Genomic DNA, 22,692 nt, shown 5'->3' on the forward strand with positions numbered 1-22,692 from the left:
TAATTGTTGACACCTTTGTATTTTTAATAAATTTATAAATATTAAATACTTAATACATGTAAATCAATTTAACCAAGGGGGTGTATTTATGTGAGATTTCATTGGATTTTTTTTAAAATTTTAAAAAATCTATATGTAGATTTAGAAAGTCCACGGAATGCATGAATTTTATTAATTAATTTAGATAGATTCTTATAAATTTCATTGAATTTTTTTATGAATTTTGTAGAATTATAAAATATATTATTTTATTAATTTATATAATTATATAAACTTATATAAACACAAATTTTACAAATATAATATATTTATTATACATTATTATATTTTATAAAATATAAATAATATTAATAAATAATATATAATTATTAATGATATAAAAATATTGTAACATATATAATGCTACTATTTTGTATATTATATTTTTAATTTTATATTATTATCATTCAATATATCACTTTATTTTTATATTTTTTATTAGTTATTATTATTATTCTTATGTACAATTTCTTATACTTTAAAAAGTACACCTTCAAAATATTTCACAAAACAATTACACCAAAGATAAAAAAATTGCATTTACGATTTTGCATAAAAAATAAAATTAAAAAGTAAAAAATAAATTAATACAACTAACGATTCAACGAAGAATATATATATTTAGTTAATTTTACAGACAATACAGTGTATTCGATAATTTAAAAAAAAACAATAATACATGATAATAGTAATTTCCAAACATATACTACATTCGTCCATAGCCAATCTATCTGTTTACGTCTGCATGTTAATATTTGAATATTAATTGTTATATTAAAACATAGTACAAATTAAGAAAAAAACGGCAAAAATATTTATATTTGTGTCTTATAATATAAATGTAATGACATTTGTTGAAAAAATTATACAAATATAAGGATATTTTTAATATTAAAAACAATGATACCCATATGTAAATGGATAAAAATTGATAATAATTTATTAATATATTTTATTTTTAAATTATTACTTTTTATTAAATATTTAAAATAATATTAATAAATATTGTCATATTCTTTACCACTTATGTACAAATTTTTTATAATTGGCCATTAAAATCCAATAAAATTCATAAACTTTAATTGATTGTTGTCTTGATTGAATACCTAAAAATTTTAGAATACACCCCTAAATGTTTAACATCTTACATTCCGATCCACTCAAAATTATTTTATTTTTACCTTTTTTTTTGTTTTTTTAAAATTAAAATTTTAACATCTTACACTTAAAATCGATTCAAAATATCTCTATTTCTATTTTCTCTTCCATAAATAAATATTTTTATTTATATTTAAATCTATATTTTTTTATATAAAATCAATTTATGTTAATTATTATATAAATAGTATTATATAAAATTTTATTATTTACAAAATAGTATTCATATTATATATATTTTATTGAGATATATTTAAAATATTTAAATACATGTTATAAATTTTTATTAATCATATACATTAATTTTTATTTAAAAATATCAAACACCATGCACATAAAAAATAAAAAATAAAAATCATATACTATGATTAACTTATTAATTTAGATTTATTTTAAATACAGTGTCAATCAAACACGATCAATACTATTGGTTTATCCAAATATGTCCCAAACAACATACCTATACAAATCTAAATTTAAAAGTAAAACCCACCAAATAACATTAATTCGTTTGTAGGATTTTGATAAGATCCTATTATTCATCCAAAATTTTTCCCCCAAAAATATCAAATCAAACACCTATATTTTATTTTCAAAATATCACATCATACTACTATTTATATCACATCATACAACTATTCAAATTCAAAATTTTTACTATTCAAATCCCAACTCAAAATTCAAATCCCGAACAAACGCAAACCGATCACAATATATATAACAAAGTCTCATAATCCATAATCCCAAATTAAAAGTTCATATAACCATATAGTACCAACAAATTTCAAAATATAAATATTAGAAAAAGAAATTAAGTACAGACAAGTGACGAGAATTACCATCGGTATCTCATATGTCCAGCCTCCATGCATGCAAAGCAACAGTCATAATCCAGACCACTCGGTGTACAACCATCGCTGCTGCTGAACGATATCCACCATCGATGCCCACGCATTTAGAATTGAAAGAAAGAAGAATAATGAAGTATGTTCTAACCTGATGTATCGTCTTGGGTGGTTCCAAATGAAGTAACCGTTGTCGTTCATGTCGATGTACCTAAAAAGAAAAAGTAATTTATTTTTATGAACAAATTTGTACGAATAATTAACGTTTAAATTAGACTAAATATACAAACCATCCGACGTACCGATCTCACCCCATTACGTTGTTGTGTCTGCGCTTATGTAATTCGCTCATCCTCCTCACCCTACTGTAATAGCCTAACTAATCGAGCAAACTGATGCAGTCGTTGCTGGCACACCAACTCATGCTCAACTTGAGACATCTGCATTGTATAAAGATTAAGACATATAGTTAAATTTACAATAGATCAATAAATCAAAAATATATTACACATTGGATGACCTTATCCATCACACTCATCGTCAGTGGAGCTAGTTGAAGTAAGTTGATTATGTTTCGACGTAAAAAAGGAAAAAAAAAAAAATCCAAATAAAATTTGTTCATTTATTTCTTCATTAGACACATCATCGGAACTCCCATTATTCTCTTTGTATTGTGATTTTGCACAAAACTTGTAATTCTCTAAATCGACATCCTTCTTCCATAATAGTATGGAATCAAGTTGACGACAATCTATTTTCTTGCAAAGTAAGCATAATCCTTCAATCAACTTTCTTGTTTCATACAATTTTTTTAACAAAAAAGTAGCCCTCAAACATCATGTCGTGCATGAGCTGGCATTTGAAAATCAAATCATGCAATTTGAAGTCAACTGTAATATTTATAAATGATTAAACTATATCATAATTTCATTGAATAATATACTTAAGTGTTTATAATATTATATTTATATATTCTCTTCTATTTTGTAAATACAAAATAAAAGAATATTTCCTAGACTGGAATAGGCAAATTTTAGGGGTTGGTCAAAAAGTATAATTGCGGGGGTGGTCCTCTGATAAACTTTGACCAGAATATGCCTGGGATAAGTTAAATTAATGCATACATTCTAACACCAGCATGTTTAAATTCTATTGTACTGTTTATTCTCATGGTAGTCAAAATAGCAAACATAACCCCAATACTTATACACAGAATGTTAACACAATACAGATTATGCAAAAGATTTACCTTGAATATTTTATATATTTACGTTATAAATAAATAATATATATATATATATGTATTGGCTGAGCTAAACTAGTTCCGCTTAAGGGGCTAAAGCCTTTGTTGAGGTTAAAAAATAAGTAATTTTTATTATTTTGAACTGAATTGATGATAAAGATATATATTTTAACGTATTCCATCAATATAAGAATATTAATTTGTTAAGAATTGCTTGAATTTGAACGGACAAACGATTTATGGATGTCTTTCTTCTGTGTAGTTTTGGCCAAAACTATTGTATGGCCTGACAAACCAGGCCTCTTTTACTGCTAACATGTTTTATTTATTTATTTAAATTATAAATTTAAATTTAAATTTTTATAATATGTATAATTTAATAAAATATATACAATATATATGTCATTTTGTAGAGAATAAAATATTTTATAATACAAATAAATAAAAAACTTAGAAATATATATATAGATATAATATAGATTTATAATTAAATTATACAAATTAATACACATTTATATTATTATATTTATTCCTCATCAAATCAATCATATCAAAACTCACTAAAAATCTAAATACAAAACAAACATCAAAATTTAAACTCAACTCAAAATTCAAATAAAAACCAAATTCAAATCCAAATTTCTCAAACCCCCTAAAGAAACACAGCCTATATAACAAATAATATAGCCAACATAACGGCGGGCACGAGGGCTCGGGGACCTATGTGGCTCCGCCACTTTATATATATATATATATATATACATATGTTTTTCACCCTTATGATTCGAATGTTTAATCCGATGGTGAATGGAGTCATGTGTAGGTGTAGGTGTAGCACTATTTTTGCCTTTTCTAATGCAAACATAAAAGCGAAGGCAATAACTCCAGCCTATTCATAATTTTATATGGCAAAGGAAAGAGACATTAATGCTCTCTGCACAAAATCAGCCCAATAAATTAATAAAATGGCTCAGGTTTTAAATGCTAAGAAATACAAGCCTATATACTTGGAATTTTACAAGTCAAGCTTCCATAACCGTATACGTACAAAGATGGGTTCGGATCTCCTGTTCGGCACATCTCCCTGTCGCTCATGTCCATCCAATTGCAGAAAGACAGGTGCTTCATTACCTTTTTTTTTTTTTAAATAAAAATTAAATTTTTATTACAATATATAATTTTACCCCTTAATTTTAATAGCCATTTTATTTCTCTTTCAACCCTAAATTTAATTTATATTTTGTTTGAACAACACAGCAATTCCATCGCCTCGCTTGCCGCCTGCTGCCGGTTGCCGATTAGGCCGTCGCTACCGCTCTCTTCTTTCGGCCATTGTCGGAAAATTTCTCAAGACATTGTTACCGCACGCACTCTGGTCTTCCATCGTAGTTAAAGTTTCTTTCTCAACTAGAGTGCGTGCGGTAAGAATATGTCTTGAGAAATTTTCCGACGATGGGCAAAAGAAGAGAGCGGCGGCGACGGTCTAGTCGGCGACCGGCGCGCCGTTCAAACAAAATAATAATTATATTTAGGGTTGAAAGAGAAATAAAATAGCTATTAAAATTAAGGAGTAAAATTGTAAATTGTAATAAAAATTTAATTTTTATTTAAAAAATAAAAGGTAAGGAAACACCTGTCGCTCTGCAATTGGATGGACAGGAGCTGTGCCAGACAGGAAATCCGAAGCCATACAAAGATGTTAAATTGCATGTTGTTTTGGATATAAAAAATAATTAAAATTACCATTACCATAAGCAGGCACATTTAATTTGATATATCCATGCAAATAGTACCAAATGCCCAAATTTAGTCCCATATTAAATTCAAATATAGGCTGAAGTTGAATTCAACCACACAGAACGTATGATTACTGTAATTTCACTCAGTTCTATTTAAGTTGTTCAGCCCCATTCAAAGTTCTAGCTTTAGGGAATGTCACATAAATGAAAGTTTCAAACCTACATCTATGACATATACAAAATCGAACCCCAATTTGAATCAGTAGGATTTGAAAATTTTATCTAAAATCAGGTCCCAATGCAATCAAAACCTAGTGAACGATAATAATATTATTATTAATGTCAATAATAGCAAAATTTAAGATAATATAACAGTAGAGGAACATGAACTCAAAATTTGATGCCAGAGAGATGAAGAAATGAAGCTAATGTTAATAAATATATTGTATTATGTAACATGGTTAGTAAGTTAGATTTGGGTCTAATTCAGTTTGGAACAGTTTATTGTAGGTACAACTCATTTTTAGGCCAAAAACACGAATTCAAGATATATTCATCAATCTATATTGACATACAGATCAGGCTGATCTAAGCTCAATATTAAACTAAACATTCACAGTTCAATTTCACATTAAGTGTAGATTGTGTAAAGGACATGGATAATATAATCGACCTCATGTATGAAAAAAAAAAGTGACGAATTAGCTAAATCTGCATTGGTAGCTTCAATATAACTATGTAGAAATCCCAGGAAGAATCAAGATTCATAATGTGGACTTTTTATAGCGATGCCTTGCAACATCAAGGGCGAGTTACTACTTGGTATAAATGAGAATTGTCATCTTCATGTATTAATTTAATTAACACAAGATTACTACATAATCCCAAATAATCTCACATATAATCCCAAATAATAACATATAGTGAACATGCCTAAAATGAGACTTGAATATTGGGCCAAAAAAATAAATAAATAAATAAAGGGTAATACCTCTTATGTTTTAATAAAAATGCACAAAATACATTGTATTTTATTTATTGCGTAAAATTCTTTTATATTAGATTAAAGTATGCACTAAACATAATCATCCAAGTTGATATTTGGTTGTAAACACGCACCTAATTATGAAAGTTTTATACAACTAAAAAAGGTAAAATATCTTAAAAGACTATTTTTATGAATAAAATAAACAACTAAAGAATTTATCAATCATTAGGGTTTGTTTGTTTTGTGAAATAATTTGAAGGGATAATTTTTTATGTAAGTATAGAAAATTGTGTGGATAACACAAAAATGTTTAATGTAATGAATAAAATACGAGGTATTTTGTGCATTTTTTACTAAAATACAAAAGAGTATTATGTAATTTATCCATAAATAAAATAAGACCAACAACAACAAATAACAATCTCACAAGCAATATACAATCATCTCAGAGATATCTAATATTTTTTGGGTTTGGATATGATGGTAGAATAATGTCAAAATTCTTTTTCTAAAATATACCCCATGATTTGCTTAAATTGTTTAACATATCAAACCATTAAATTCTATCTCAAATGCAAGCACAACATGATACAAGCAGCTAGCTTGGAATGGAAATACACAAAAAGTACATCAAATCAAAATCTACAAAGTGAAAAGAAATGTTCATTAATGACATCCATGACTTAGAAAGAAAAATCATGCAAAAATTAGTAAGAGAGTGATAGATAATGAAGTTTACATAAATGTGCATGCAAGTAGAGATTCTCATAAAGTTGCAACACAAAATTAGACAAAACATCTTAACTGAACTTTAACATCTTGCAAACAAGAATTCAAGAATCACATTAAAGCAACCACAGCAATAATGGAGGAAAAAGCGACACATATTTTCAGATCCAGAAGCTGCGGTAGAGATTTCAAAATTTCTAACATTTAGGATTAGGACATGTCACTAGAAAAAGGGATGTCCCTTTATTGCAATTTTTTCTGCAGTCTCTCTCAATCCTTACTATTCACATAATTTCAAAAACTAGAGAGAGAAAAACTTTCAAAAAAAACAATGTTAGATTGACACCTATAAATGCAAAATATTTCAATGGATTGCATGTTGTGACTTTACAGAGTGATTTTACTATAGTATTATTATTATTATTATTATTATTATTATTATTATTATTATTATTATCATTTTACTATTTAATCTCCAAATTTCTCTAAAATATATCAAAATACAAAATATACGAAAAAAACCTCAAGAAAACAAACCATGTATAAACTGCTAATACTTGATAGAGTAAAATCTTTCATCATCATTTATACATTAAAATTATGAAGTAAAATAGGCAATACAATCTGATTTTTTACATTTTCTTGTAACAGTCAGAAAATAATTTCACAAGTGGAAAGAACCTTTAGGGTGCTCTTAGACACTTACAGGTATACATATATCTATCTATATATATATATATATATGTATATGTATATGTTTAATTGAACAAATTACTACAGAATTAAATATTCTTTGAACCACTCACCATTAGAAACCTTAATGAGCTTTCATTTTGTATTTTGTTATTTTAATATTTTTAAACTAAATAGTTGTTGGGTTATGGATGATCTTTTTTGTGAAATAAACACACGTTTTTTTAAAATAATAATAATAATAATATATTACACATATTTATTATTTTTATCTTGCATATAATTTTCTATACCTCACTTAAAAAAATTCTTTCAAATCATTTTACAAAACAAACACATTCGTAATGATTTGAATAAAAATTTGGATTGTTCTTTTGTGAGTTTCCTACTAGATTTGTACTATTTGTTTTATTTTTTTTCCTCTACAATATCAAATCAAACAATATTTTTATTTCTTTTTATCTTATACTAAAACTCAGTCTTACATTCAAAAATCACATCGACGTCTATTTTTATCACATCAAACAATTATTCAAATTCAAAATTTTACTATTAAAAAATGCAAACCCAAAAATCAAACCACAAACAAACACACCCTTAGAGTTTGGAGTTGGATGTGATGTGTTTAGAGAGAAATTGGTTGATTGAATAATAAGAAGTTACAGAAACAATCACAAGTAAACACACTGTTTATTGAAAGCATTCCAGCACCAAGCTACTTGTGTTTGTTCGGGATTTCAATCTATTTATCGCTATGCAATCTACAGTATAATGTGTTTTCGTCAACATTTATTTTCTATTACATCATAAACATATGTTCCATTTAAAACACTTCAAATACAAAACAGCCTAAAACATTCCAAACACACCTGAATTCTATAGCTTTATTTTATTTTTAACTTCTAATAGTGAATTTAGTTAGAAACAAATAATAGAAACATTTACAAATAGGGTGTTCTTCTATTACTTAAAAAATATAAAGAAGTCAGTTTTATTTTTATTTTCAACACAAAAAAGTTTATTTTACCTGTTCAAGAGTAACATGCATTAAAACCCTCCCCCCATATGCTGCCTGAATCTCTGTCCCCCCTCCATTAAATGTATTCTTCTCTCTTCACTCTTGCACCTCTCTCTCTCTCTCTCTCTCTCTCTCTCTCTCTCTCTCTCTCTCTCTCTGCATTATATGTTTGTAGGGATGTATGTATCTCTATATGTATGAATGAGTGTGAGTGTGTGTAATGAATGCAGAGTAGTAATGAATGAAGGAGGAAGGGCATAATAAATGCTTTCAATCTTGACTGCATCTCATCTTCTCCTTTCGCCCTCTCTAACAAAGCAAGAGTGGTAAGTGTCCCCTCTCTCCATCTCTCCCCATATGCCCTGTTTTTTTGTGTGTGTTTTTAATACCACCTCGCATTTACTCCTCATGGCTCCACATACACACAGTGACAAACTGTACACTAATGTGGACTGCACAGATCTTGAAATTTTAATGACCCTCTGGCTATCTCACGTCTCTACCCAGTGAGTGTGTGACTCTGTGTGTGTGCATATCAATAGGATTGGAGTTGAAAAGATATAAAGGTTTCCTTAGATTCATTTGAATACCTCAATTACAGGAGTTGACAAGGGAAAATTAACATTACTCCACTTGAATTCAAGACTATATTTCTTTTCTTTCTTTTTTCTTTTTCTTTTTTCAGCAATTGAGGAGGATGGAAAATAGTTTCTGATTTTTAATCTGCTTATATTATTAACACTGTCTATTTTGTTTATTATTATTAGTTTATGATTCCTTTTTTCATATGAGATCAATAATTAAGAATGTGTTTACTTGACCATTAGGACATTTTTGTGGTGAAGGGAGTAATTCCACACTAGAATAATATTGTTTACTTTGATCAAAGACTGCATAATAGAGAGTCGAAACAAATACTTGAGATTATTAAAGACCCAAGCTTGCAAAGACAAGTCTAAGCCTTTTCCCGCCTTCTGTACACGAGTAGGAGCTTGGCCCCTATTTCGTTCTCGAGTATTTGTTCCGGCTCTCTATCACTAGATTAGTTTGTTTTTAGGCTTTTCCAAAAGACCTCTTACTATGTGAAGTTAAATGTTAACTTATAACCAAAGATATTTTGATTTTTATTTTCGATGTGGAACTTGAGTCTTTCCAACAAATCACCTCTTCAAAATAAGGACCATAAAGTCCATATCTTTCCCTTCAATGATATTCCATTTGATTTGCCAAACAACTTACACGACCTTTATTAAATAGACCCATTTTCTAACCACAACTATCGTCAAGACAAATCGTTCTTCCGACCATCACAACGTTAGGAAGATTTTCGTCACAAGATACTAAATTTAAATTTACAATCCTGAGGTCAATAAGGGCTTTCCACAACTAACCTAATTCAGTTCAGTTCACCAACTAATCCATTTGAATTTAACTATGAGTAACTACACACTAGTATGATATTGTTTTGATTTATATGGAGCATAGGCATGAACATGGTGAATCTTTTGGTAGCCTTTCTTTTTTAAAAAAAAAATGTAGATTGTATAGTACATAGGGGATGTGGAAAACAAAATGAACAAAGAGGCACTGCACGCAAATGATTTTTCCTTTTGCCTTTAGAAAATAATAATAATAATAATAATAATAATAATAATAATAATAATAATAATAATAATAATAATAATAATCTGAAACTTGCAAACAAAGCCATGATTAGAAAGAAAAAAAAAAAAGAGAGTTATAAGTGGGGATTTGAAATAAATGATTCATAATTAGTATACCATTTATGCAAAAATGGAAGATAGAATAAAAATATATATTAATTTAAATATATTATTTTATTAGTGAGTAATAAGTTTTTAAAAAAATATTATATAATTTTTATAAGATCATTAACTTCCTAATTAATATCACCTTTGGAGGCGTTCTTTGCTTATGGCACTAAACTATTTATCTCTTTAATCGGCTACCAGCTTGAGTGCTGACTATGTAAATATTTAGCATGTACTAAATGCATTTATGACCATTAGTGTCTTTTGATTTGCAGTGGACAATTACTATGCTAATAGCATTTGTAGCATTTAATATAAAAGTATATTTAGTATACCCAACATCATAGATTGATATATTTTCAACACCTTATAACAGACAATCTACAATAACTTTAAACAACATTGAAATAGATTTTCAGCAATATAAATGAATAAACTCCGTAACACTTGCTACTAGGAAGTCAATACACAAACTTTAAACAAAATCGAAAAAGATGTTTAACCATACACATGGAGATAAAAACCTTATTTGTATCAAGATAATTTTCATCTTTATATTCTTTCTATAATATTTGCCATAAACTCAAAACATGATCAAAATGACTGACTTCAATCCAAAATTACTAAAATGTGGGTTTTCATAAATATAGAAAATTTTCATATCAAACGTCATATTCAATAACTATTTCACAAAAAAAATAAAAGTAGAAATAAAAATGCAAATATAGAGACAAAAACAAACACAAAGTAAACTCTCATTCGAAGACCGTGCCTTACATAAGGTCATGAGTATTAACAACTACTAGCTATTGATTAGAGGCAAAAAAAAAAAAGTCAAATAAAAAACAATATTGTGAAAATTGAAGGTCATTTTGAAAGCTCTCATATTTTGAGGGGCTCCTTACAAAAATATACATAGTGTCCATTCAAAAAGTTGCATCTAATGTGGCATTTTCCTATCTGTAAAAATATAGAAAATAAATAAATAAACATTGCCAAGACATGTGGGCTTTTATCAAAGATTGGTGGGTAAAAATCAAATCAAGCTCATGTATTTGAATACACACACATAAATGCAAGCATGCATACATATGTATGTATATGTAAGAAGGAATATGTGGCAGAAATAAATAACTGGGACCTGAGGGCAAGGGAACAACACAGAAATGCAGCACCATAAATATACAGTGTTTTTATTTTATATTATTCCATTTTGCAATCATTCAACTTAATTCAATTCAATTCAATAAATACACAATATTTTTATTTAATTCCATTCTATTTTGCAATCATTCAACTCAATTCAATTCAATTTAATTCATTTATCCTCGTCCATATTGATGACAATAATTACACTACATTTAGATCAACTAAAAAGTATATTAAAATCCATATGATCTCATCATCATGCATTTTATGTCCTCTCTAAATTCATAATATTTTTATATATATTTATCTATGTATGTATATCAGTGTAAGTGCATTCAATGCACAGCCTAGCTAATGAGACGCCATTCTGGTCTCTAAGAAAAGCACTACTGAATTGTCTTTTCACATTTATGTTTTGAAGATTCAATACTTTGTCTAGTGGTGTTCAGAGTTCATCATCATTCTTCCCTGGAGACTCTCTCATTGTGCTAGTGTGCTCGTCTGTGTTTCAACATTTCTCTTTGGAGTTTCAAGAAACCAGTTTTTCTTGCTTTGTAGTTTAAGTGTCACTGAGTTGCCTGTTCATTTTCTTAATGGGGAGATCACCATGCTGTGACAAGAAAGGGTTAAAAAAAGGGCCATGGACGCAGGAGGAAGATGAGAAATTAGTCGAGTATATCAACAAACATGGCCATGGAAGCTGGCGTTCTCTCCCCAAACTTGCAGGTTTTAGGCGCGCGTGTGTGTGTGTGTTTTTATTTCCATTCTACTGTGATTTTTCAGGCTTTATACTGTGATGTATAATGTTGGAGAGATTATGTGGATAAACTATGTATAGTTTCAACTGATATGAAATTCAGACCAGATTTCCTTTGTCAATAGGACTACTAGTACGGCTAGATTGGCTGCAAGTATATGCAGTTATAAGTGTCACAAGATTTGTCTTTGTAGAGCCAACTAGTTGAGAATTTAGTTTGTTCTTTCTTTCACAGGGCTTCTTCGATGTGGTAAGAGCTGTCGGCTACGCTGGACTAATTATCTTAGACCAGACATTAGAAGAGGTCCTTTCAGCCCAGAAGAAGAGAAGCTTGTTATACAGTTGCACGCAATCCTGGGAAACAGGTTCTTTACGTTTTTATTACAGTAATTAAATAATACATGATACACTTTTAGAATAAACCACTCTTGGCCCTTAAAGGACAAGGTTAAATAAGGGGTGTGTTCAGATATGCACAGCACCTATTTAAGAAAATGTTCTTTCAATGAAAGGGTCTCTTTGCCTTTATTAGTGTAATTGTATATGAGATGATAAATCTTCTATTAGCTTCTTTCAGTTGAAATAGTTCGACAAGGTTGAATACTACGTTGTGTTCACACCTTCATCCCTACACTTCTATAGAAGTAGTTTGCTCCTATGACAGAGATCCATCTTTGTATTAGTTCAGTTTTTTAAATGAGGTAGGATAGATAAACCAAATCTAATGTTTAATTCAAGATTTCCATTGATTGATTTTCATTAGATGGGCCACTATTGCCTCTCAACTTCCCGGAAGGACCGACAATGAAATCAAGAACTTATGGAACACTCATTTGAAGAAGAGATTGCTTCAGATGGGCATTGACCCTCAGACTCATCAACCCTCTTTGACACCCAATGGACTGGTTCCACGACTGCCCTCGTCTCCTTCCACCCGCCACATGGCACAATGGGAGAGTGCAAGACTGGAGGCTGAAGCACGCCTATCTAAGGAATCACTTAACTTGACTCCATCATCAGCGGACAAATCTGAGGGGGACTATTTCCTACGCCTCTGGAATTCAGAGGTTGGGGAAACATTCCGAAACTACAACCAGGGAGAAAAAGTTATTTCCGAGAGCCCAATATCGTCCTCATCGACAAAGGATGGTGTGTTGTCAGGAATTACTACAGAAATGGGAATTCCTGCATCAGGGCTTTCTTCTGCAGGGAGCAACCACAACGATGACAGCAAATCTTGTGTTGAAGATGTCCAGCCAGGATACGATTCCTGCAGCTCAGACGAAATGGGAGACTCGTCATCTGAATCTGCTTTGCAGCTGCTTTTGGACTTTCCATGTAACAACGACATGAGCTTCCTCGGACAACCTGATTGTTTTTCCTCATATCCAGATATGTTTCCTCAAAGCCACTTTAATTGTTCTTGAAGCTATGGCAGTATGTCTTTTGTATCTCAGCTACTTCTTTTAGATATTTCTAGCTTAGGATGGAAGCAGTTAAGAATCCATCTCACCTATGTATTTTAATGTTGACTGATTAACGGTAATATATTGGCGTACTTTTCATGCCTGCTAGTTACTATCAAACATGAACTTAGTTAAGAGCATCTGTTGGCATTCTTTCCATGCCTACAATTTTAAAATGATACATGAACTTAGTTCTGCACCAAGAATTGTACATTTCAGCTGGGTTTCTAGGCATAATTCTTTTCATGAAGAAACTTTATGCAGCCTATTTTGAGCCTACATCTGAGAAATACTGTCAGCATCACCCAGAGTCCAGTTTCTTCTACAGACAACATATTTAGGATTAATAAAGAGCCTTGTTCTATGAAAGCCAATACATTTGAAATTCTCAGGGGTTGAGTAAGACAGTTTGGCCAAATATCATATACTATAATCAATAGCCAAATATTACTGAACTCAGCAAAATTCAACGAACAGTGATTATGTGTAGCCCATTGTTTATCCTGATAAGAGTTGTTAATAGGTTTAGATCTATTCCCCTATGAACAAAAGCAACAATAACATAAGCCTACATCCCTCCTAAACCTTTAGATGCAAAGCAATGTCTTCTTGCTTTCTAGCTTTGCAAATAGAAGCATTTGTATAACACAGATAGATCTATCTACCTCAGGTTTTAACACACTCCACTGTTCATATTTCCAGGCTATTCCATTGAATCATATTCTATTGCAATTACCTCATTCACGTGGCTACTTTCAAATTGCAGGATAGTAGCAATAAGTTTTTCCTGAAGTCTTCAATCTATCAATGGACCACAGTACTTGAAACCAACAAGTCTTCCAAAATGACAGCAGTTAAATCAATTACCAAAATCCTACTTTTTATGGCATGGAAAATTGAATAAATAGCCCTAAATTTCATCACATCTGACGCGCTAATTCACAAAAAACAAATCTACCTACTTTCAGGCATGGACATTGGAATAAACACCCCTAAATTTCATCACATCTGACGCCGCTAATTCACAATGAGACAGCCAATAAATGTGATCAAGTTATGCCGTAATCCACCCTTCTCCATGTTCGTTAGCAAGCATTACGTTCTTAAATTGCGATAAAATGGAATACGAATTAGACATCAGCAAACAATTAATTTCGACAATCTCAAAACGCATTTATACCAAAATTCCAAATGCATACATACCGACGAATTAATCGCGAGAGAAATAGTGCCATCCATTGGGGGAGGAACAGCCGTCTCATCTTTCCGCTGCTCGACTCCGCCGCCATAGCCGTTGAAAAATAAATGCCTGCTAGTGCGCCATATTGTTTTAAAAACTTATTAAATACACCAAAGATGACAAAGCTCCGTAAGGCCGGCCTGGTAGTTGGTGTAAGGTTTGGGCGAGTTATCGTGCGGTCATGATTCAAACTTTTTCAGTTTACTCGTAGCATCTGCGGGTTCCACGTTCATTTGATAAAAAAAACCATACAAGATCAAAATGCTGCTTTTCTTTCTATAGGGCTTGGATAGATAAATAAAATAAAATATAAAACTTGTTTGGCTGGCTGTAGATTTACTTTTTCTTTGAAGGTGTGTTTGTTTGGGAGTTTGGATTTTGAGTTGGGATTTGAATAGTAAAAATTTTGAATTTAAATAGTTGTATGATGTGATATAAATAGGTGTTGATGTGATGTTTTGAATGTAAATTTGATTTTTAGTATAATATAAAAAATGAAAAATAGGTGTTTGATTTGATGTTTTTGGGGGGAAAAATGGGATGAATAGTAAAAATTAAATCCAATCCCCCAAACAAACACACCCGAGTATATTTCAAACTATAACATTACATATTAATTCTTTCTTTAATATATTGCACTATATCATTTAAATTTATTTTTATTTTCTTTTTTAATTAGTCATTAAAAAGTGTTTTTATTTTTTATTAGTAAAAAGAAAATAGTATATCTTTTTATTATAAAAAATAGAAAGTATGAAAATTTTCATTCTCATTTGAGTTTTAAATCACTGCTATTCAAACAGAATTTGGGTGTGTTTGTTTGGGGTTTTGGATTTTGTGTTGGAATTTGAATAGTAAAAATTTTGAATTTGAATAGTTGTATGATGTGATATAAATAGTTGTTGATATGATGTTTTGAATGTAAAATTAATTTTTAGTATAATATAAAAAATAAAAAATAAATGTTTGATTTGATATTTTTTGGGGAAAAAAATGAGATGAATAATGTATTTATAATCCAATCTCCCAAACAAACATACCATTTGTGTTAAGACTTATTAAATACATGCTTTGGGGGGTCAAGGGGTCTCCCTTGCATGGTTCCGAGGGCGCGGAGTGGCTTTCAGTTGACGGTGTGCAGTAAGCTTTGGAATTGGTATTAGGTTGAATCATGTATTCTTTTGGTTGATTTTAATAGACTTAGGGATATAAAATTTGTAACATGTAACTTCGCTGTCGTTAATAAATATGTTTTTCGTTTCTGTCTATAGACGTAGCAAACAAGTTGTCGATGAACCATGTAAATATATGTCTCATTTGTATTTTATGTTTGTCGATGAACCATGTAAATCTGTGTCTCATTTGTATTTTATGTTTGTTGAGAGTTACAATTAATACCAAAGTAAACCCACGACAACATATAGTTGTTGTCATACTATTAAGAGCCTTAATATTGACATCGCAAGTACGAAGAATGTAATAAATACTTGGGGATAAGTTGAACCAGCTATTCAAAATTAAGTAAAATTTAAAATTGATAAACTATTCAGGTCAACAACTAAAATGCATATTGTTTTTTAAAAGTCTTATTAAAAAAACTTTTGTTAACTTGTGAAGCCAATATCCGAACGTATTGATTTGTACAATCAATTTACGATTTTGACACACTCGATCTACGAAACTTGTGAATCCGTTGTTACGGTTAGTTATCAGAGGCGGATGTAAGTGGGAGCCCACCCCACTTCAACACATTGTTTTTATTTTTATTTTTAATTTTGATTATATATATAATATAAAAAATGATAAAAGTAAACTAAAGAATGACTAAATATTTATTAGTGTTTATTTGATATATTTAAAATTTAATCTTAAATTATAATAATTATTTGATATAATAAAAATAAATATAAAAAAAATGTAGCAAATAATAATAATAATAAGAACCTTAAAAAAACTTTCAATCAAATGAATATGAGATGATTTTATTAAAAGCTATTTTCTTTAATAAATTTGTTTTCTATTTATCAATTTTATATAATACAAAAATTAATATTGTAATATGTAATTGTTGTTGTAAATTGATATTTTGCAAGATTTTTCAAATATGGTAATTCTATTTATAAAATTATTGGATAACAAGTAAATTATATTTTTTTGAAATTTAAAAAATTAGCCCCACCTCTCAAAGAAAACTTAGAATTTATTTATGGAGTAAATTTATTTTTATTGATACGATTTATAATTAATATTATTACAAAATATAATATATAATCTATTTATTCAAAAAAAATAATAATAATAAGTAAACAATAGCCTAAAAATTATATAGAAATGTAAGGGCCCAACCGGGTTCGAACCGGTGACCTATTGATCTGCAGTCAATTGCTCTACCACTGAGCTATGGACCCTTATTGTAAATTTACTTATTTTTAATATATTTATTATAATAAATAAGTATAGTAAGGCGAAAATTATTATCGTTTCAAACTGTAGGGACTAGACGTTAATTATTAGGAACGGCCAACGTAATGACGTATATTCTACTGTCGAATTTTTACAAATTTTATGGGAAAGAGGAGAAGACTTCAATTCAGCTTAGAAACCCTAAGATTGATTCCTCGACAAATGCATCCCCGAGGAGGGTAATTTCAGAGGGAAAGATGGACCCGAAGACCGATAAGCTTGTGAGGAGGACAACAATGGTGGCTACTGTCACTGCTTCTTATTTCCTGATCACTGCTGACTATGGCCCTGACCCGAACTTTCTCGACCCCGTAAGTGATAATTGGTCGATCGATTGATTAAATTACTGTTTTGAATAGGTTGTTGTTGCTGCTTTTGAAATTGATTCTCGCTGCTGTATGGCTGTGGTTTAGTTTTTGAATGGCTTTTTGGTGTTTGATTGTTTCGATGTTATTGTGGACTCCTATTCAATTCCTGTGCGGATTATTGAAAAATGAAGTGGAGGTGAGTTAATGAATTGAATTGATATCTTTGTTAGCGAAGATTCAGTTCGATATGAATTTGTATCTGGAGAATTGAGTGTTGTTAATATGTATTGTGAAGTGGAGAGTAAAGTATATTGTCTATGGAGAAATGCATTATGAACCACAGGTCTATGAAACTCTTTGGGTGTGTTTGTTTGTGAGTTTTGGTTTTTGTGATTGGATTTTTCAATAGTAAAAAGTTGAATTTGAATAGTTGTTTGATGTGATATGAATAGATGTCGATGTGATGTTTTGATTGTAAAATAAAATTATAGTATAATATAAAAAAAGAAAAGTAATTGTTTTATGTGATACTTTTGAAAGAAAGTAGAATCTAAATAGTAAAAATTTATAGTAAACCGTGGTTAGTACTTGGAAATCGGAAATGAAGTTCTTGGCTATGCAATTTGTGATTTATGAATTAAAATTGCATTGGATAATTTACTTGCCTGATTTGTCCATTATATTTTGCCCTATTGACGGATAATTTCATTTGGCTTGATGCAATGATTCGAAGTATCTTAAATGTTTTATGATCCAAAGGTCATCCATGAATAGACTAAACTTTCATTGGATAATAACTTGTTAGATTTCAATCAGATTATGTTCTTAGGGTGTTTTTACTTTGTAGAATGAAGTTATATTCCCTATGATTATTTGAATGGATTGTATAGTCGATAAAATAATTAATGCAATGTTTACTATGTTCGATTAAATAAAGACTAACATAGACTTTTTAGTACAAATATCACTTGAAATAAATTAATTCGACCCATTTAATAATCAAGACAATGTTACTAGGTTTGATTAAATAAAGACTAACATACACTTTTTAGAACAAATCTTCAAACCAATTCAACCATCTAGGTGAGATTAATTATCTATGATTAGTGTATTATTATGACGGATTTAATCATTTTCGTCCTTAATCAACTAACAAGTGATTAAGTTAGATAAAATAATATTCTTGAAATGCTTCCGGAACTTTTCCTTTGTTTTTGCAGCACTTATGATATCTATCTATTCCCCACAAATGTCGAAATTCCTGTGTATCCATTACTGATCTTGTATTTTCGGCAGATAAAAAATGTCGTAATGTCAGCTCAGCGATCCGTGAAAGAGTTTATGTTCGGAGCGAAGAAGGAATCCGCCGGGAACAATGCTGGTAAGGTAACATCAAATGCTGCAGACAAACATCCTTAATTATGTTCAGATGCCTAACATTGTGCTTTCCTGATGGTTCGGAATCCTTTTGTATCAGTGTTTATAGAACTATAGCTGTAGTATAAAAGCATCCAAACTAGATTTTATTTATTTTTTTTCTTGTTCAAAGATTTTTAAACTTTTAGTAAATTCAGTAATTAATCTTCAAAAGCAACTTTTAGTTGTATGAGTTTATATAAAAGTGAGTAAGAGCATAATGAAAAATTTATTAAAGAATTAATAAAAAAATATTAATTAGATAAAAAATGAAAAAAATATTTTTATATGTTAAAATAAAAATTATAAATTATAAATAAATAAAAATATATACTATACTTCTTCTGTTAGCTTGTACTTTATATTAAAAATATTTATATATTTGTATAATTTTTTATTTTTTTTACAAATATCATAATATTAGTATTATTAGACATTGATAAATATTTTTTTGCCATTTTTTTTTTATATTTTACTGTATTTTGATATAATAATTAATATTAAAGACTAACAAGTCAAAAAATAAATATGACAGTAGAGCTGCGGAACGGTGACAAGTACTATATAAACCTGCGACGCTTGGGTCACCTACCCGGCATAGTTCGCCACGTGTGACCTACATCATAAAAATAAATAAATAAATAAATAACAAAGAATGTAAAAATTATTTCCTTATTCGGTCACCGAGCGGTGACAAACAGTCCAATCACTTGGTAACATGTGTACAAACCTTGGTCACACGTAGTAACGGTTCTACCTACCTACCTATCCAAACGTCAAAACCCATTTCCCCTCCAACCTCAGTCTCAACACAGCACTGCACGACCTTTGTCATGTCCATTTCCCTCTCTAAAATTCCCCAATTTCCAAACCCTAATTCTCTACATGACAATCCCTCTGCGAAACTCTCCCCTTCTTCTCCGCAATTGTCCCATAAATCTCCCTTCATTTTCCACGCTTCCCCCGTTTTGTCGCCCTCCAAGTCTCCCCATGGATGCAGCAGCGCCAGACGGCCGTGTCTGTGCCAGTCCTCCAAGCTTCCGCCCTTTTTGGATCACGAATCGCCGTTTCTGTCGATTCTTCTAGAGATTCCGCGTTGGGCGGACGGCGTAAAGGAGCGCGGCATGCGGCAGAAGCGGTTGTTGTACGATCACGAGAAATGGGTGGACCACCGGAGCTCTTTGCGTCACGTTCGGCATTTCATGACGAGCTTGAGTTCGCGGGTGATTCTGTCGTTGGTTCCACCGGTGATCGTGTTCACTTCTGTAGCGGCGGTCATCGCCAGCTACAACACGGCGCTTTCGCTGCACTGGCTGCCGGAGTTTCTACCCGTGCTGAGAGCCTCGTCCCTGTCGTACCAGCTGACGGCGCCGGCGCTGGCGCTGCTTCTGGTTTTCAGGACGGAGGCGTCGTACTCGAGGTTCGAGGAAGGGAAGAAGGCCTGGACGGAAGTAATTGCGGAGACTAATGACCTCGCAGGACAGGTGATTGCGAGCGTGGTGAGTCCAAGGGACGTGATGCTTAGGAAGGCAATTTTGCAGTACATCATGGCGTTTCCAGTCGCCCTCAAGGTATACTGTCTTTTTGCCTTTGCTCGTACGCTTAGTTTTTTATGATTGATTATCATTATCGTACTTGTTTGGATTCGTTTAGCCATTAGAACGAACTTTATTAGAATTGTTATGTCTAAAAAGTGTATTGAAACATAGAAAATATTGCATAATATGAAAGAACACACGATTTGAGAATCCTAACAAGTGGTATAAGAGTTTTATACGACTGAAGATGAAATTGAGAAATTCGAGCAATATTATTGGTACCATGTTTTAAAATTGAATCGAATTTGTGGCAAGGTGGAGATTGTTAGAAAATATGTCTCAAATTCTCCTTTTGGTGAAAATTCCAAAAGCATATGATGGACTGAGTCATGGGCATAACTAAGCAATTTGGAATCAATTTTGTGGCTATTTCATATCCATATGATAATTGTACAATTGTAACAATTCGATCCATAGGTATTCCACGTAAATCCTCTCTCTCTTGCAATATTTTTTATGGTTCAATTATTTTTGGATCTGCTTCTTCATTCTTAACACACTTTTTAAATGTAAAAATAGTAAACATACTTAAATGCTTGTGGTGCTGAATTTGCTGTGCTTACTGTGAGCATAAATTTGATTCGTAATTGGAAATTGGAGTGTCCCTTTTGTTGGGTATTTTCAGGACTTTTTGCTCTGGTTCGTCCTACAATGGCTTCCGAAGATTAGAAGAGGCGAATGGATGTCTGCAGAATTTGTGATCTTTGTTGTTATTTATCATACATTTGATTGAGATCTATGCGAATTGTTGGATCATATTGAGGGCAGGGTTCATTTTAATGGATGCCACGAAATTCGACTAATTAATTGTGCAATTCCAAATGCAGTGCCACATCCTTTATGGCTCGGATATTGCTGAAGATCTTCAGAACATACTCAATGCCGAGGATTTAAATGTAGTCCTTGATTCAAAGCACCGTCCCCGCTGTATCATCGAATTCATCTCCCATAGCCTGCAGTTGCTCGATATGGATGCCACCACGCGCCATACTCTGGTAAAGATATTGAATCCCGAAAGACTCTATATTCTTCTTACTGGTTCATTGGCGTTTGATCCGTACAACGTATCTGCAGGAGTCGAAACTAGGCTCGTTCCATGAAGGAATTACGATATGTGAACAGCTCATCGGTATACCCATCCCTCTATCCTACACTCGGCTGACGTCTCGGTTTCTAGTGCTGTGGCATCTAACTCTCCCGATCATCCTCTGGGACGACTGCCACTGGCTCGTTGTCCCCGCAACTTTTATCAGTGCTGCTTCTCTGTTCTGCATTGAGGAGGTAATTCATTTTTTTTTTCTTTTTTTTTTTCCGACCCGTTTAACCACCTAACAGCACGAAGATAGTTATAGTAAGTCGGATTGGTGGTGCAGGTTGGTGTTCTGATCGAAGAGCCGTTCCCAATGCTGGCGCTGGATGAACTGTGCCGTGACTTTCGCGGCAACATTGAGGAAGTGATGAGAAGTGAGAAGGTGATTCGGGCTCGAGTCAACACCCGAATAATGAGCCATCCTAAGAAGAAGCAGAGCCCCAGCCACTCCCCCAATGGCTGGCATAGTGCTACGTCTACCTCACTTGAAGATAGAGAGCCTGGATGAACTGACTGACCAGGTCTGTCTGTGATTTCTTCACTTATTCATCATAATGTCTGTATGTGTGTGTGTGTATATATATATATATATATATAGAGAGAGAGAGAGAGAGAGAGAGAGAGAGAGAGAGAGAGAGAGAGAGAGAGAGGGTATAGATATTAGATAGAGTAGAATGGAGTGTTAATGTTATGGCATGTGGATGGAAGAGCAGTAGTAGAAGTTCACTTGCAGTGTGGGTGTGGCTGCGATGTCTTTTTAATTAGTTTTATTATCTCAAAATCAATTGGGTAATAGAAATAGAAATAGAAATGCGACCTGACCTTAATTATTTAGAAGAAATGTGAGGCTGAGGCTGAGGCCGAGGCCGAGGCCGAGGAGGCCGTGGGTGATGATGAAATCACATTTGCCTGCCAATTTCAATTCCACACAAAATAAAATAAAATGTATAGCGGGAGGATACTCGGTCCAGACACAATTCA

General features: G+C 31.5%; 3 protein-coding genes, 1 long non-coding RNA gene and 1 other non-coding gene across 6 annotated transcripts; 3 read left to right on the plus strand and 2 right to left on the minus strand.

Moving 5' to 3' along the window:
• Positions 1-1,761: 1,761 nt before the first annotated feature.
• LOC127252303 (uncharacterized) lies at positions 1,762-15,056 on the minus strand. The gene is made up of 3 exons (XR_007839059.1): positions 14,800-15,056; positions 2,345-2,482; positions 1,762-2,253 (listed from the first exon to the last, which is right to left on the minus strand). It is a non-coding gene; the product is annotated as an uncharacterized LOC127252303 (long non-coding RNA).
• LOC127252302 (transcription factor MYB17) lies at positions 11,730-13,695 on the plus strand. The gene is made up of 3 exons (XM_051276407.1): positions 11,730-12,099; positions 12,366-12,495; positions 12,894-13,695. Exons 1-3 carry the CDS (start codon positions 11,967-11,969, stop codon positions 13,555-13,557), a joined length of 927 nt encoding a protein of 308 aa, XP_051132364.1. The 5' UTR covers positions 11,730-11,966; the 3' UTR covers positions 13,558-13,695.
• A 2,116-nt stretch (positions 15,057-17,172) lies between the features above and the next one.
• On the minus strand, positions 17,173-17,244 carry TRNAC-GCA (transfer RNA cysteine (anticodon GCA)). The gene has a single exon. It is a non-coding gene; the product is annotated as a tRNA-Cys (tRNA).
• A 140-nt stretch (positions 17,245-17,384) lies between these two features.
• LOC127252604 (uncharacterized) lies at positions 17,385-19,213 on the plus strand. Its single transcript, XM_051276848.1, has 2 exons — positions 17,385-17,610; positions 18,904-19,213. Exons 1-2 carry the CDS (start codon positions 17,497-17,499, stop codon positions 19,024-19,026), a joined length of 237 nt encoding a protein of 78 aa, XP_051132805.1. The 5' UTR covers positions 17,385-17,496; the 3' UTR covers positions 19,027-19,213.
• Positions 19,214-19,492: 279 nt separating this feature from the next.
• On the plus strand, positions 19,493-22,492 carry LOC127252603 (UPF0187 protein At3g61320, chloroplastic-like). 2 transcript variants are annotated; one of them, XM_051276844.1, is made up of 5 exons: positions 19,493-20,594; positions 21,247-21,327; positions 21,449-21,616; positions 21,696-21,902; positions 21,995-22,492. In XM_051276844.1, exons 1-5 carry the CDS (start codon positions 19,857-19,859, stop codon positions 22,217-22,219), a joined length of 1,419 nt encoding a protein of 472 aa, XP_051132801.1. In that variant the 5' UTR covers positions 19,493-19,856; the 3' UTR covers positions 22,220-22,492. The 2 variants fall into 2 exon arrangements, with proteins under 2 accessions (XP_051132801.1, XP_051132802.1); XM_051276845.1 differs by lacking the exon at positions 21,247-21,327 and having other exon boundaries at positions 19,511-20,594.
• The last annotated feature ends 200 nt before the right edge of the window (positions 22,493-22,692 follow it).

This window comes from Andrographis paniculata, unplaced genomic scaffold (assembly GCF_009805555.1).
Source record: "Andrographis paniculata isolate CXL003 unplaced genomic scaffold, ASM980555v1 Contig46END, whole genome shotgun sequence".
In the NCBI taxonomy this organism is placed as follows: Eukaryota; Viridiplantae; Streptophyta; class Magnoliopsida; order Lamiales; family Acanthaceae; genus Andrographis; species Andrographis paniculata.